General features: G+C 40.8%; 1 protein-coding gene across 1 annotated transcript; it reads right to left on the bottom strand.

The window, feature by feature from the left end:
- Window positions 1-2,345: 2,345 nt before the first annotated feature.
- On the bottom strand, window positions 2,346-12,395 carry LOC306803544 (astacin-like metalloendopeptidase; the record flags this gene model as incomplete). The annotated part of the gene is made up of 11 exons (XM_079309092.1): window positions 2,346-2,397; window positions 3,409-3,634; window positions 4,032-4,147; window positions 5,107-5,234; window positions 5,625-5,709; window positions 5,834-6,012; window positions 6,718-6,835; window positions 7,467-7,601; window positions 8,423-8,485; window positions 12,068-12,092; window positions 12,309-12,395. The coding sequence occupies 11 exons, from the start codon at window positions 12,393-12,395 to the stop codon at window positions 2,363-2,365; spliced, it is 1,197 nt and encodes a 398-aa protein (XP_079165218.1). The 3' UTR covers window positions 2,346-2,362.
- Window positions 12,396-13,819: the final 1,424 nt, after the last annotated feature.

Genomic DNA, 13,819 nt, shown 5'->3' with positions numbered 1-13,819 from the left:
ATGCTGCTCTCCCTACTCAAATATTCTCTTGCTCTCTTGCTCATCATCTTCAGAGACACCATCTTGCTGAAGATGGTGTCTCTGAAGATGATGGTGCTGCATTACCTGATATATGTTCTCGAGATAGTCAAGGATGAGGAATAGGATGCAGGCATAACTGTGTGTTTGTGTGTGTGAGACAATGAGTGTTTGAAGTGAGCTGGGCCCATTCAATGGTAGCCCCATGAAACCATGCCTGGGCTGACACTCAGGCAGTCCTGGACACCAGGTCAGGTGGAATCAGTGACTGCCTGGGCTGCTGGTGTCTCATCAGAGTTGTGCTGAGGAAACTGAGTGGTCACATCCTTGGGATGAACCTTGGCTCTGTCTGTGCCCAGCTTTAGCCCTGCCCTGTGCAATAACAACCAGATCAACTCCACACAGACCTGAACTTTGACTGCATCTTGCAGGCTCCTCTTCCAGTGGAATTAAAAGTAAAAACTGCAGACTCTTAACATCAGCTGGATCTAATTTTTTCTTGGCACAGATTGCTCAGTTTTCCTACAAAGAAAACTTCTTGTCTATCATAACAATTTCAGTAATACACAGATGATGATCACAACTTTGATAATTTCTCAGCCATTGCCAACAGTATTTAAGTACTCTTACTGAAATCACTATTCCTCCTTCAAGGGTAAGTATCTGAATCACCTGAGACTGCATTTTCATCATTGTGTAGAACACCTTAATCACACCTGAAATTCTTCTCAAAAATAGTGCTAGGATGTCAGCCTATTTGCAGTATCATTTCCTCCATTTTGTTTTCCAGGGGCTTAGGAATCAAAACTGGCAAATTTTTTTTCCTAGACCTGCATTTTTAACAGCATTTTAGAAGGACTACTCCTTTCATGATGTGTTGATAGCAGCACTTGATTGATCAGAGTAACTCAAACACACGTCAGAAGCAGACCCATCTTGCAGTGTCTGAAGAGCTGAAGAAATGCCTCTTCTAAGGCAGCCTCAGGATTGCTGTGTTCAGAGGCATTTGCACAGCCACTGGGGGTAAGGAAGCAATCTTCAATGGAATTAAAACTTCTCTCAAGAGCTGACTGATTCTTCATCATATGGTATAAACACAGACAGGCCTTTGAGCAAATTCTTTCAGATTAAGATTTTTGTTGCCTCCTTTAACAAACTAAAAGAATATAAAAATATTTTTTCATCTTCCATATAAATTTTACTCTGAGATTCAAATTAATTTCCCATTGTTCTTTTCTAAAAATGCATTTCTGTGAAGAAAATATCCAGTTTTCTAGTGTTACAAGGTAAGAACAGGAAAAGTATTTCCTTTTTTTCAGACTTAAAAATTCAAGTATTAAATGCACAGGTTAGTAATATACTTAACTATCTGTCTATGCTACAAATTAATATAGCAGCCTATTTTGTTCTCAGATCTCTTACAGGCTGGTTTTGGTCAAGAGAGCATAATTTTAAAAATTTGATTGCAGGCAAGGCTATAAAATCAACACTCCAGGAGTTGTGACACTCTTGCAGCTCTCTTATGAGATCAGAAGAGCTTAGCTACTTTCTTGGCAAAAAAATTTCTTCTCTGAACATGTGCATAAACTCTGGTAGCATTATCTGGTCCATCTCTTGTCCTGTGACAGGCTTAATCACCTCTGTGAGGCTGAAAATGGCTTGTAGCAAACAAGCACCCTTAGCTGTCCCCTGCCTGGCAGAACTGAACAAGGAAATCTGCAATAGGAAGTACCATTCCTTTCCTGGAAGTACATTTGTCTTGTCCATCTTTCTTGTTATTTAAGGATATGAGAGAATTAGGAAGAGAGAAGTCATTTTTGGAAGCTGAAATGTTAGGCTGGAGTAGGACTCTGTCCAAGACCTTTTCATGCTCAGGACTGAGACGACCATAAAATTATTTTTTAAAGTTTAGAGCTGTCTCTTCAGACAGCTAACAAAACTCATGATGATGTCTGTGGTGTACTTGAGAGACATTCCTGACTCTCATGACATGAGAGACATGACTGAGTGAAGAGGGCTAAGAAGTCAGACCACATTGATAATGTGTTTGCCTGGAAGTGACTACTGGAAAAGAGAAATGGAAACTTTTTTTTTTTTTTTAATGAAGCTTTTTATTCAATTGTTAAATAGAAAGAGGCAATAACTTAACTGTGCAGACAAAAGGACAAGCACAAGAGATGTATGAAATTTGTACATTTATATGGCTTGGGGAATAAACTTTTACAGGAAGATGAAAACTTTGATTCTTAATAGAATTAAATTTCATACTGATCCAAGCCAAGATAGGAACAAAGTAGGAAACACATAATTTCAATATTCACAGAATAGGTTCTTCTTCATTAAGTCAGTTGTGGATTCTAAATCTTCTTTGGGTCCTCACTGTAAATGAAATGAGAGAATGCTTAGCTTTCAGAGGTCTCTGAACAAACTGTATCATCTCTAAAATACGCACATGCTAAATCACATTTCATCTGGCAGCTAAGATTGCTTTATATTTGTGGACACATCAATGTGGCACAGGGAATTCTTTTATTTTTCTTTCCTTCCATAGCAACAGTGGACAGAAAGAGTTACTACAAAGAGACAAAGCAAAATTGCTGTTTTGGTTTGAGTATACGGCCAAGTTAATGCATTTCAGTGGGTTCATGCAAACTCTCTGTGCTTGTTCTTATCCCATGGCAGTTCCAAGGCTGCATGACACAGCCAAGCTTCCTTTCCCACAACACCAGTGCACTGTTGTGCAGTTGCTGGAGGCTGCAGTCACACACAGGAATTCCTTCATCCCAGCTGCTATATGCTAACTGGAAAGCCTGTGGTCACTTAATTGCTTAGCTGTGGCCTTAGTTCTTAATTAAATGGGTCTGAAGAAAATGTACTCTAGCTGGAAGGGTTCTAGGAATCCTGACCATGGAAATGCTGCCTCTCTTCTTGTCCTGGGGCTGGGTGACCTCATTCACTGTAGATCTGTCTCACTCTCTGAACTGTGGTTAAAAACTGCACCTTTTCCAGGGGAATGATACATTCAAATGCTCTTGGAATATATTGCTTATATATTCTCTGGGAATAAATACATATATATAATGTATATTTATTCTCTTTCTACTACACTAGTAACACTAGCAGTGTCATTAAACTGATTGCCCTTACTGGCACATGCTTTGGAATGACAAATATCTGAGAGGGGAGGTGAACAGTGAATCCCCTTAGTGTGGCCCCATCTGCATGAATGAATAAATGGGTTCAGTGTAGAACTGATCACTTATGTCAAAAGCAAGGAAGGAAGTGCTGACACTCATGGAGAGCAGTTTTTCAATGTTTTTCCTGAGTGAATAGAAAAGTTGATTTGATATGGACTGCTTTCCTTGCCATTTTCCTTGTTCTCAGACTTACCAGCAGTAAAGATGGCTTGGAAACCAGAAGCTGTATGGGCACCATCTGTGATGAACTCTACAAGCATAAGATTACTAGAAGCAACTATGCCATTGGGTATCTTTGTTCCACAGGTCTTGTCCAATAGAACTGGAGAAGACTTGCTGGATCCATCATAAACTTTAACATAATCACCCTGACAGCTTGTGGTTTTCTGCAGCTGAAAGGCTTGAAAGTGCAGGGAAACCTGTAAGGGAAGAGAAAATCACCTTTTAATGTATAGGTATACTTCTTTCATGGGATGTCCGTTAAAACAGAATCTAAACTTTAGCCAAGCATGGATTCTCTGCCTTCCCAGCTTTGCCTCCCTCCCCTGAAGTTGTGGGGTTCAGATCTAACCACAGAATGCTCCCATGCTCAGGAAGTTTTGTCTTCATTTTGCAAACCTGAAGCCCAACCTGTGGAGGTTTTTCAAAATCTCAGCTCTGCCTTGTCTTTGCCTATTCCTGGCATACATAAGTAGAGACTAGTCTGAAACTTTTCTCATTAAGATCTCATCTGGCAGCTGTTGTACAAAACACAAGATGCTTAATAATGGAAATAAGTCCAGCTATATTTCAAGACCACTCTTAACCTGTGGTTACCTTTTTGCCTCGGGTTCGGATGAGCCAGACACAGTTGGTGTTGTCTGAGTAATTCCTTGGGTAGTTGGCAGATCTCAGTGACCCAGAAGGTCCATCAAGGATAGTGCTGCAGCGACCTGAGGAAAAAATGCTTGCTTCAGGGTTCAGTCATTCACACTATGATGTCTTCAGAATGGATTGATCTCTGTTTTCTGATCTGTCAGCATTCATTTCAGAGAATTGGTACATCTTGATTAAAAGGAGGAATCATGTTATCCTAATTTTCACATAATGCATCAAAGAGGAAAGTAAAGTAGTGCTCTGAAAAGCATTCAATTTTTATTGATTAGCCTGTCATTTAGCAAGAAGTCTCTTCCTGCAACTCTGTAAAGAGTGTGAGAAGTTTCAATTCACTTGCAGTTGGTGCCACTGTTTTCCATTGAGAAGGGGAAGTTAAGTGATCAGAAGAGTTGAGCACAAATATGATGCCTCTGCAATGCTTAAATTCTAAGCTTAGGAGGAGCACTTGGGATGCAAGAGGTAATACTTCCATCAGCTTTTTTCCCCTGATTGAATACATTTCTGTGATTGTATATAAAATTTTATTCTAGCAGAGTTTACACATAAAAAGTTTAAATATACAAACTTAGATGACAAACTTGTGAAAACTGGACAAGACAATATGAAACTGTCAAAGTTCAAAGGAGCACACAACTGTTTTGTATTTGGCTCTTCAATACCAGCTGCCATGAGGAGTAGTGATGTCTGGCTCTTTTGGGATTTATAGTTGTCTGCTGCACTGTAAGAAACTGAATTACTCCATTGAAGTTTACAATGGGTATGCAGTTAGTCCAGTTGCACAGCAGCCACTTAAGCTAATAGCAAATGTGTTTGATTTAATTTAGAGCCAGTTTCCATTTTCTCACTAATCACAATGTGCCTCCAGCTTCACCTTTGCATTTCCTCCCTACCACTGAGTAACCCCAGTGGTACCAGGAATTAATGAGAACAATCTCACAGTCTGATGAAAAACTGCTGTCTCTGCACCGTGCCCAAATCTGAGTTGAAGATAACAGGGTGGCTTTGGGATACTTACTGCAGTTGTAAAGTTTGTTGATTTTGGCCACATCCAAGTTGCTCATCCCTTGTCTCTGTCCAATATGTACTGATCCATCAGGAATTGGTACAATAGTTGCTTTCCCAGTGGTATTGGTGAATGTGTATCTGAAAAGACCCATGAGAAACAATGTTTTCTAAGCACCACAGCTACTTTCAGGATTCAGTAGGATGTTTTGGAGGGACAACAAGAATTGTACATAAGCTGTTGCTGTGACTAATAGTGCTGTTTAAGCAGGTCTCATTGAGATGTCCCCCAGTAAGCAGAGTCAATGTCCACAATCCCTCCTTTGCTCCCAAGCCCAGCAGTGGAGGGCTCCCTAATGGAAAGCTAAGGGATAGTGTATCCCAATCCTAGGAAGCAGCTTGTCTGAACTGACTCACAGTTTTTCTCAGAAGGGGAATTGGGGAAACTGGTAGTGAGGAGAGAGTTAAGATAGAAGCTAATTCTAATGTAAGATTTGAGTCCCTAAGATAGAATGCCATGCTGCTACTTACGGGCCATAGTGCATTACTGAGGAATAGTCATATGGAAGATCCAGGTTATTGGAGTTTTCAAACTTCCTGAAGTCTGGTCTGTCAGCTGTAATACATGATATTGTATTTAGAGAATGCTTCCTACCTAGTCCCTTCAGGGGAGAAGGGAGAAGTGGGAGCAGCAGGATGTGTCTACACCACTTCCTACATTGAGGAGTTAAAGTACTTACCAGGACTGATGTACTCCCACATGATCTTTACGTGTTTATCTCTGTCACTTCGAGAGTGTTCATGCAAAAAGCCCAGAGCATGCTCCAGTTCATGCTGAATTACTCCTTTCCACATGCAGCCTGCTTTCATCACAGAGACAGTCTGCCCACCACCTACTTTCCCATAGTTGGACCAGCAGCTGAGAGAGGCATTGAACAACAACAGAAGACTTATGGGATTTTTATCGGCAGGCAGGAAAAGAGGCAGAACAGAGAACCTTGCTTCACACACCTCCTGTGGGAAGGATTTCTCTCTCTCCACTGTGATAGTACACAGAGGCAAAAGTGACCATGGCATATAAAAGAATAAAGCATATGATCATTACTAAATCTTTCTGGAAGACTTTTGTTAGCACAGAAGCTCCTGAATTCTGATTTTACTGCAACTTTAACTACCATGAAATAACATTTTTTTTACTGGATTTAAGATGGAAATAACATTTCAAGCTAAGTGTTGAACAATTTTCTCATAAGCTCTAACTCTGAGCTTGATGAATAACAGTGTGATTCAGAGAACTGTTTATTTCCTAAGTTTAAATTTACTTTTGTAGATAGGACGTACAGTATTCAATATAAGTTGTGTTGAAGTGTGCACTATACCACACAGAAAACATGAGCTCAAGCATTCTTTCCCCCTTAATGGTGCTTTTCCATTATTTGTATTGTTTCAGTGTCTGCAGTGAGCTCCTGGTGTGGCTGATGAGCCCTTGCACTAGTAAGGCATCTCAGGAAGATACCCTGACACTGGGATAAAACAAAAGCCTCTCTTAGGTCACACAGAATCAGTGTAGGAAAGGACTGAAAAATAATTAGAAATAACTTGTGAATTTATCAATTCAACTCACCCATCAGCAGATCTAATACTAAGGTAGTCACGTTCTGTCTTGCGCTTCACAAAGTTAATACAAGTCAGTGCTTCAAATTCTGCCATGGCATCGTGAATCCCTTTCACATGGCCCTCCTCTGGGGAAGAAAGGGTTAATTTTAGGGGTCACAAGCAGACATTAACAGATGCCATTCAAATCTCAAATCTCATATTCTCAAAAACAGAGTAAATGAGGGACAGAAACATTAGCCTATATTCTTTCTTGAATTTTTGCTCAGTACTGAATTTTGTTTAAGATTTCAACAGCCTGGCACAAGATCCTCTTTATCCAGGTATTTGTCCAAATGTATTCAGTGCCTCTTTTTTCAATGACTCATTCTTAATTATAGTGGTGATTTTTGATGTGTCTTATTGGACACTTGGAGACAATTATGGGAAGCTGTTTTGCCGATGAAAAGCAAACCATTGAAGAACCACTGTAATAGTCATTAACTTTATAAAGGCAGATATTCTGGAAGACACCATTATAAGGAATGGTTATTGTTGTCTCCAAGAAACCAGTCCCAAAACATGATGCAAGCAAAATGTCTCAATGAAATTTGATCTATTTCTGGTTTAGATCTTCCTTGTAACTTAAGATTTATCTGTGCTTGCACAGCACAAGTAAATCCTTAGAATTGATTCATTCAACTGTTTGTGTGCTCACTCAATGTAAGTTTCTCTCTGAAGGGTATTGGACAGAATCCATTTACGAGCAGTGAAACCCACCATAAGCAGGATCCAGCTCATAGGGAATGTGCACAATGCCGTCGCTGGACTGGGGCCAGTTGCAATGGCGACAGTTGATGGCACTGCGACTCCTCCGTGGGACTATGTCACCCTCCTGCAGGAGCTGAGAGCTGTCTGGGGACACAGGAGGCATGGAAACATTTGAGCCTTAAATTGCTGCACACTTGCTAAGCACACTTGGATTAACAAGCAGTCACAGTATTAAGAATGATGCTTTACTCTGGCACTATTTAATCACCCATTATGTGACACTGAATGGATGGCATCAAACATCTCCCCAGGAAGGTGCTGGGCAAAAGCAGGAGATGCCAATAAGGAAACCTAAGTAGGTGGGAAAATCAGAAAGAGGAATGTTTTCAGGAGAAAACTGTGGGAATACTTGGCATCTCTTTCGACAGACTACTTTACTTCAAGTAAAGTCACTTGAATGACTCTTGGAGGAGAAAATATGAGAAAGAAAAGCTAATAGACCACGGAATGTTTGGAAAGATGAGGGAAGAGGAAGTCTGGAGCAGGGAGCATGGAACTGACTGCAGCTTATCTAGGAGTCTGTACTGCAAACCATATGATGGCTGAATGCCAGCAAAGCTTCATTCCAGAAATAGGCAGTTAAATAATAAAGCATACAAACACCCACATTTTCTCTTTATGTCCAAAGAATGACAAAGATGTTGAAAGCTAAAGCTGAAGAAACTGTCTGAACAGTTTTCAGTTGCCTCCACACCTGGGAGCATCTTCAGTACTGACACAATAATTTTGAGATTATAGGGCTTCAGCAGACCACACCATAATCCCAGTGGTGTGTAATCTTACCTGGTGGTGTGTAAAATGGGAGGGACATTTGGACAGAATGTGGTAAGACATCATACCTCCCACATCACCCCAAAAAAGCAACAAAGACAAGCCCCTTATAGACAGGAATTTGGTGGCACTACCTTTGTTAACTTTCAGAATTTTGTTAAAAATATCTTCGTCCTCCTCGTCAGGTGAAGGAGATTCTGTGCAGAAACACAAGAGTATCACTTTCTCATTCCCAGAGAAAATATACATCCTGATCTTTTACTCTGATGATGCATGCTTTTTCCAGTGACACATGTAAAACTTAGAGAGCCTATTTAGGGACTAGAGCCATGTTCACTCATGTAGAAGTTTGTTCACTGACAAACTCTTGAGAACCTCCCAGCTGTGGTTATTTTGGCATTAATCTAGTCCCAAGAGCCATTCTCCTTCAATTATTTCATTCTCTCCCCTTTTTTTCCCCTAGCAGTCATATTTTTAGGCTGGAGATGGCACGTTTTACATCTTTATGAACATCTCACACTGAAATCCCCAGCATAAGAAATCAGAAGTAAAAATGGACAGAGAGTAGTCCTGCTACTTCTTGCTGGCCATGATGACCTCTCAAAAGACCCTCAAGATCAATAAAATTGGAACTGCAATCCTGTTCCACATGTTGGACTGATGTCCCCACCTAAGCCCATCATCAGGGACTCACAGGTCTTGCTAGCAACATCAGCCAACCCTGCACATTATGCAGCAAGTCTTAACATCAGTTAAAAGCAGAAACACATGACCTCTGTGCCTCTTCTAACCTTTAGAAGTGACTTAATTCAGGACACAACTTAAGTAAAGTTATTTTTAGCAAAATAACAAAAGTAGCAAAAGTAACAGTTGAAGTTTTTAGCAAGGCCAAGGAATGAGCCAAAACCTTTGCTCTGCATGAAACATTGTGGTGAGTACATTAATTTAAAAGTCCTCATAAATGTTAATTTGTGTTAAGCATGTGTTATTTTCTGGAGTAACTGAGTAGACAACAATCAGTACATCCCCTCATCCTTACTTGTAGATAAGAGATATATACCATATATACATATATATGCATATATACATACCAGATATATCCTCTTGTGTAGTAACCTGCAAGAATGATACATTACTATTATCTCAAAGGTTATAGTATTAAATTAACATTAAATAATAAAACATGCAAATTATCAACAGTGTCCAGGTTACCATTGGAAGTATCTTTTACCTATGCAGCTTTTATATACTGTGCCATGTGTATAAAGAAGTGCAATGGGGTTGTAGATATTCCCCTATGGTACCGTGGCAAATGGGAATATCAAAAAGGCATATGTAATGAGAAGTGTGGAATAAGTTTCAGATACATTCTGATGCGTGGTTGAGCAGAGAAGATTTTGCTGCACAGGTGCAGATGCAGGTGGAGTACAAGAGTCCTGACTACTTTCCACAATGTCAAACCCCAAAGTGATCAGAAGAGCTGAATTAGCTTTCCTTACCTCAGTAGGTTCAGTTGCTGCAAAAAGCAAAAACAAACAAACAAAGGAACAAACAAACAAAAAGGGACAAGCATTAGATTCTGAATGCAAATCCACAGTGTTCAAGAGCATGGAGCTCCTCAGCCATGGGAATGCCTTTGGCAGATCTCTTTGAGTGGAGGGGAATGGAGTGCACCAGCTGATGCACAGCCACAGAAACTAAGAAGATACTTAACCAAACAACTGTGAAGACTCCCAGCAGATTGTGCTGAGGAACAGAATCCTAATCATTTAACATCTAAGAATCAGCAAAGCATTTTATCTGTTTCTGTGTGGAAAATTGCAAAACAAACCAGTGACAAAAAAGTGCTTTATCCCCAGATTTCTCTGCAGCAGGTGCAGGCTAACCAGCTCTACAGTATCCCCTGTTTTCACAATGTCAAAGAATAAGGTTATAACAAGTGATGGAGCCTATAATTTAGCATGGGGAAAATAATCCCAGCTTCAGCATGTACCTGACAGCAGCTTGGTACCACTCTGAGTTCTAAGGTGCCTTTCTACTATGATACCTTCTGATTTTTACCAAATATGAGATTCTTGATGCAAACCAGAAATGAAAATCTGACCTGATGTATACATTTCTATCTTCATTATTATAATATAAAAAAGTTTAAAAATTGGAAGGATCTTCAGAGGTCATCAGTTTGTTGTTTTCCCTAAGGCAGAAACAGTTTTATCTGCATTATTCCTGACCACAGTTTGTCTGACCTGTTCTTAAGTATGATGGATATGTTGCAAGCCTATCTGGCAATCTCTTCTAGTTTCCTAATAATTGCAGTCTTCCTTGTCAAACTATGAAACTATTTTGCTTTTCCTATTCAACACTGAAACAGTAAACACTCATGTTAACAGTTATTATTTCCAAGCTCATCTGTGCCTCAAATTTTGCTATAATTTTTTTCAATAAAAGATATGCCAAGTTCTATCACACCTTGCAGCACCATTTCCTTTCCATAACTATTGTTCAAATGTAATGAGGAAATGTCTTCCTTTTCAGACTATCTAGCACCCACAACAGAATTGCTTTTATTGAGCCAAAAGAACTTCAGTCTGTGTTTTCAGACTATTACATGAGTAATGGAAGTCCACTGTAATGATGGTGCTTTATTATAGAAAAATTGGGTCAGTTCCTACCAGCTGCATCAGAGAAATCCATGGCATCTAAAAACATTCTGCAGGGAAGAACATTTTTGAGATGGGTTGACTGGATCCAGAATTTATGCACCCAAGAGGCACCAGATTAATTGAGTAGTCAAAGTCAGTGGAAATTAGGCTCCAGATTCCTAGGCACATAAAGGCTGCAACTTCTTTTTAAAACCCAAATGAGACACCACAGAAGGCATTGGCTATCTCCTTGATGAAATGAACATCTGGTGTTATAGGGCTTTCAAAATTATACAGCTCACATTTTCCCTAAACTCTAAATACTGAAAGATGTCTCAAAAGGCTCAAAAAAGCAGTGGCAATGATAAATTAAAGCTCATTTTATTCATTTGTCCCAATAAACCTGCAACTTTGAGTCTGAGCAAGTGGCTACCTAAACTTAAGCAAGCATGTCCCTTGGCCCCTTCTAAATATATTGAGCAGTAATTTTACAATGTCTCTTTTTTCCCATGCCATAAATGACAGTTCAAAACCAGAATTTGTAATTTTTTTTTTTTGTCACTGACTTGCTCTATGTCAAGCAAATTTTCCCAAGGTGTCTTCTTTTTACACACATTACACCCAACCTTGTTAGTTTCTTGCTGTAAAGTCTGCCTACAGTTTTCTTTTCATTGACCCCTGAAGGTCTACAATTATCTCCTTGTATCTTGCAAGTTAACAAAAGCTGTTCAGCTAAGCCTCTGTTCCAAACCAGAACAAAGCAAAGCTTTCTTTGATGTCTGACATCTATTTCTCATACAGCTGCACCCAGGTAGTCAAGGAGGCAAGTGATTAGCAGTCTTATTATAACATTCAACTCAATGAAAAGGTATCAAGATGTCTAATTAAAAATTTATTTTCAAGGCTGTGAAAGCACATCTAAATTAACCTAGTAAACTATGCCCCAAAAGTCTGTGTAAAGCACATCTTTATAAAAGCACATCTGCACTCAGCTCAATAGCAAGTTATGAAACACAGCCTTATTCAAAAGGCCTGTCGGGACTTTCACATGCTCTAAAAAAACCGTCAAAACCAAGTATGCAGTAAACACTCAATAAATAACTGTTGTTTTTAAAATACAATATAAATCCTACTTACTTGTTGTGCTGTTTTCATAGTTCTCCTGCAAAACCAACAGGTAAAAGGCATTATTCTTCCATAGCTGACAAATGCAGCAACAATAGTACCAAAATCAGAATGAATAGAGGAACTAAATCATTATTTTGTTTTTATTATATCGCTAATATTTTCTTGCAGAGCATTTATCGCAGTGGGCCTTGGCAGCTTGTCTGCAGGCAGAAGAGCTGGGATGGAGCTGGTTTGCAGGGAGGGCTCTCACCTGAACAGGGAAGGGCAGGGTGTCGCGGAGCAGGAGCGCAGAGAGGAGCAGGGATGCGGGGAGCAGCAGGAGCCCGCGCAGCCCCATGGTGCAGGCACAGCCAGCCCTTCCTGCCGGCAGATAGAGCTCCGCTAGATATAGCCCGGAGCCGGCGCTGCCCGGGCCGGGACACCCTGCCCGGCCAATGGGAACCTCCGCAGGAAGGGCTGCGCTGCTGCTGCCCCACAGCCGGCTTAGCCCCGGGCACCTCCCGGGCTGCTGACCCTGATCCGCAGCATCCCGGGCCATCCGTGCTGCTGCCCGCAGCGAGACCAGCCTCACCCTCCTGCTGCATGCACCTCCTCAGCTTCTTGGGGATCTCTCCTGGAATGCTCACTGTGACTGTCACCACACAGGTGGTGTGCTTTTCCTGGATAACTCTCCAGAGAACTGGATTGTTGGGATTTCAGAGGGTAGGTGGCTCCTTTATGGTACTGAAACTACAGAAGGTCGTCATGGTATTGTGCTTTCAAACACAGAACACATGGCTTACCCAGTGAGCTTACCCAGTGACCTTATGGCTGTGTTTTCCCTGAGACCCCCCATGGTTCTATAAGCACAGATTTTTGGTTTTTCCTGTGTATTTCTTGATGTTTCAGCCCATCAGGAGTGTCCCCTGTGTTCCATTGTTTCTGGCAGTCTGACAGCTATAGTTGCCCCTATGAGTTTTGTGACCAGCAATCAGAGAGGGGGGAAAGAGAGCAGCAGCACAAGCAGCACTTACTCATTTTGAGAATGATTAACAGCTTTGCTTTGCTGGAGTACACTTGTCCAGGGGAAGCAGTGAACAGATCTAGCAAGAAATACTTGTAGGAGGCAAACCAGCAGCCACTGAGCCTCTTATCACAGCAACCTCTTCTCATAGCAAAGCTCTGCTTAGTGAACCATTTGCTGAAGCTGCTGTAGCTGGGAAAGCATCTGGTCTCTGATACACTTTTAGTTTGTGTAAAGTACATTTTCAATGAATGGAAAAGGAAATTGAATTGTAAAATGCATTGATTCTGTCTCTAGACCATGCTAGTGCTCAGACACCCTCGAAGTAACTTTTAAACCCACTTGTTCCTTATTTCTGTATTGCATAAGATGTTCTAGAGACTCCCCATGTTGGTAAATGAATCAAGAAGCAGCAGAAGGCTTTCCATCTATTTGTCCCCAAACCATACCCAGGCAAGACTAGGAATTAGATGGAAATTAAATCTGAATTGTGTTGGAGGGGATTTCTCTTTATTTCAGATGGAAAGCTCACAGTGCACACTGCTGACTGTCTTAAGAAAGTCTGGATTGACAAAGTCCAGGGATAAACTTTTATCACCCCCACAGGAAGCACTATAGGGGATATCACTTTTCCTTTCCCATCTCTGCACCCTGGCTGAAGGAAGGTGTGCCCTAGGCACTGGTTAGCAAACAGCAGGGTGGCACATGGCCCTTGTGACCATGAAAGAGCATCAAGCAGCCTTTGTCAGCATGTTAAT

The sequence above is a fragment of the Erithacus rubecula genome (assembly GCF_903797595.1).
Source record: "Erithacus rubecula genome assembly, chromosome: 6".
Taxonomy (NCBI): Eukaryota; Metazoa; Chordata; class Aves; order Passeriformes; family Muscicapidae; genus Erithacus; species Erithacus rubecula.
This window is presented reverse-complemented; position numbering and strand designations above follow the sequence as displayed.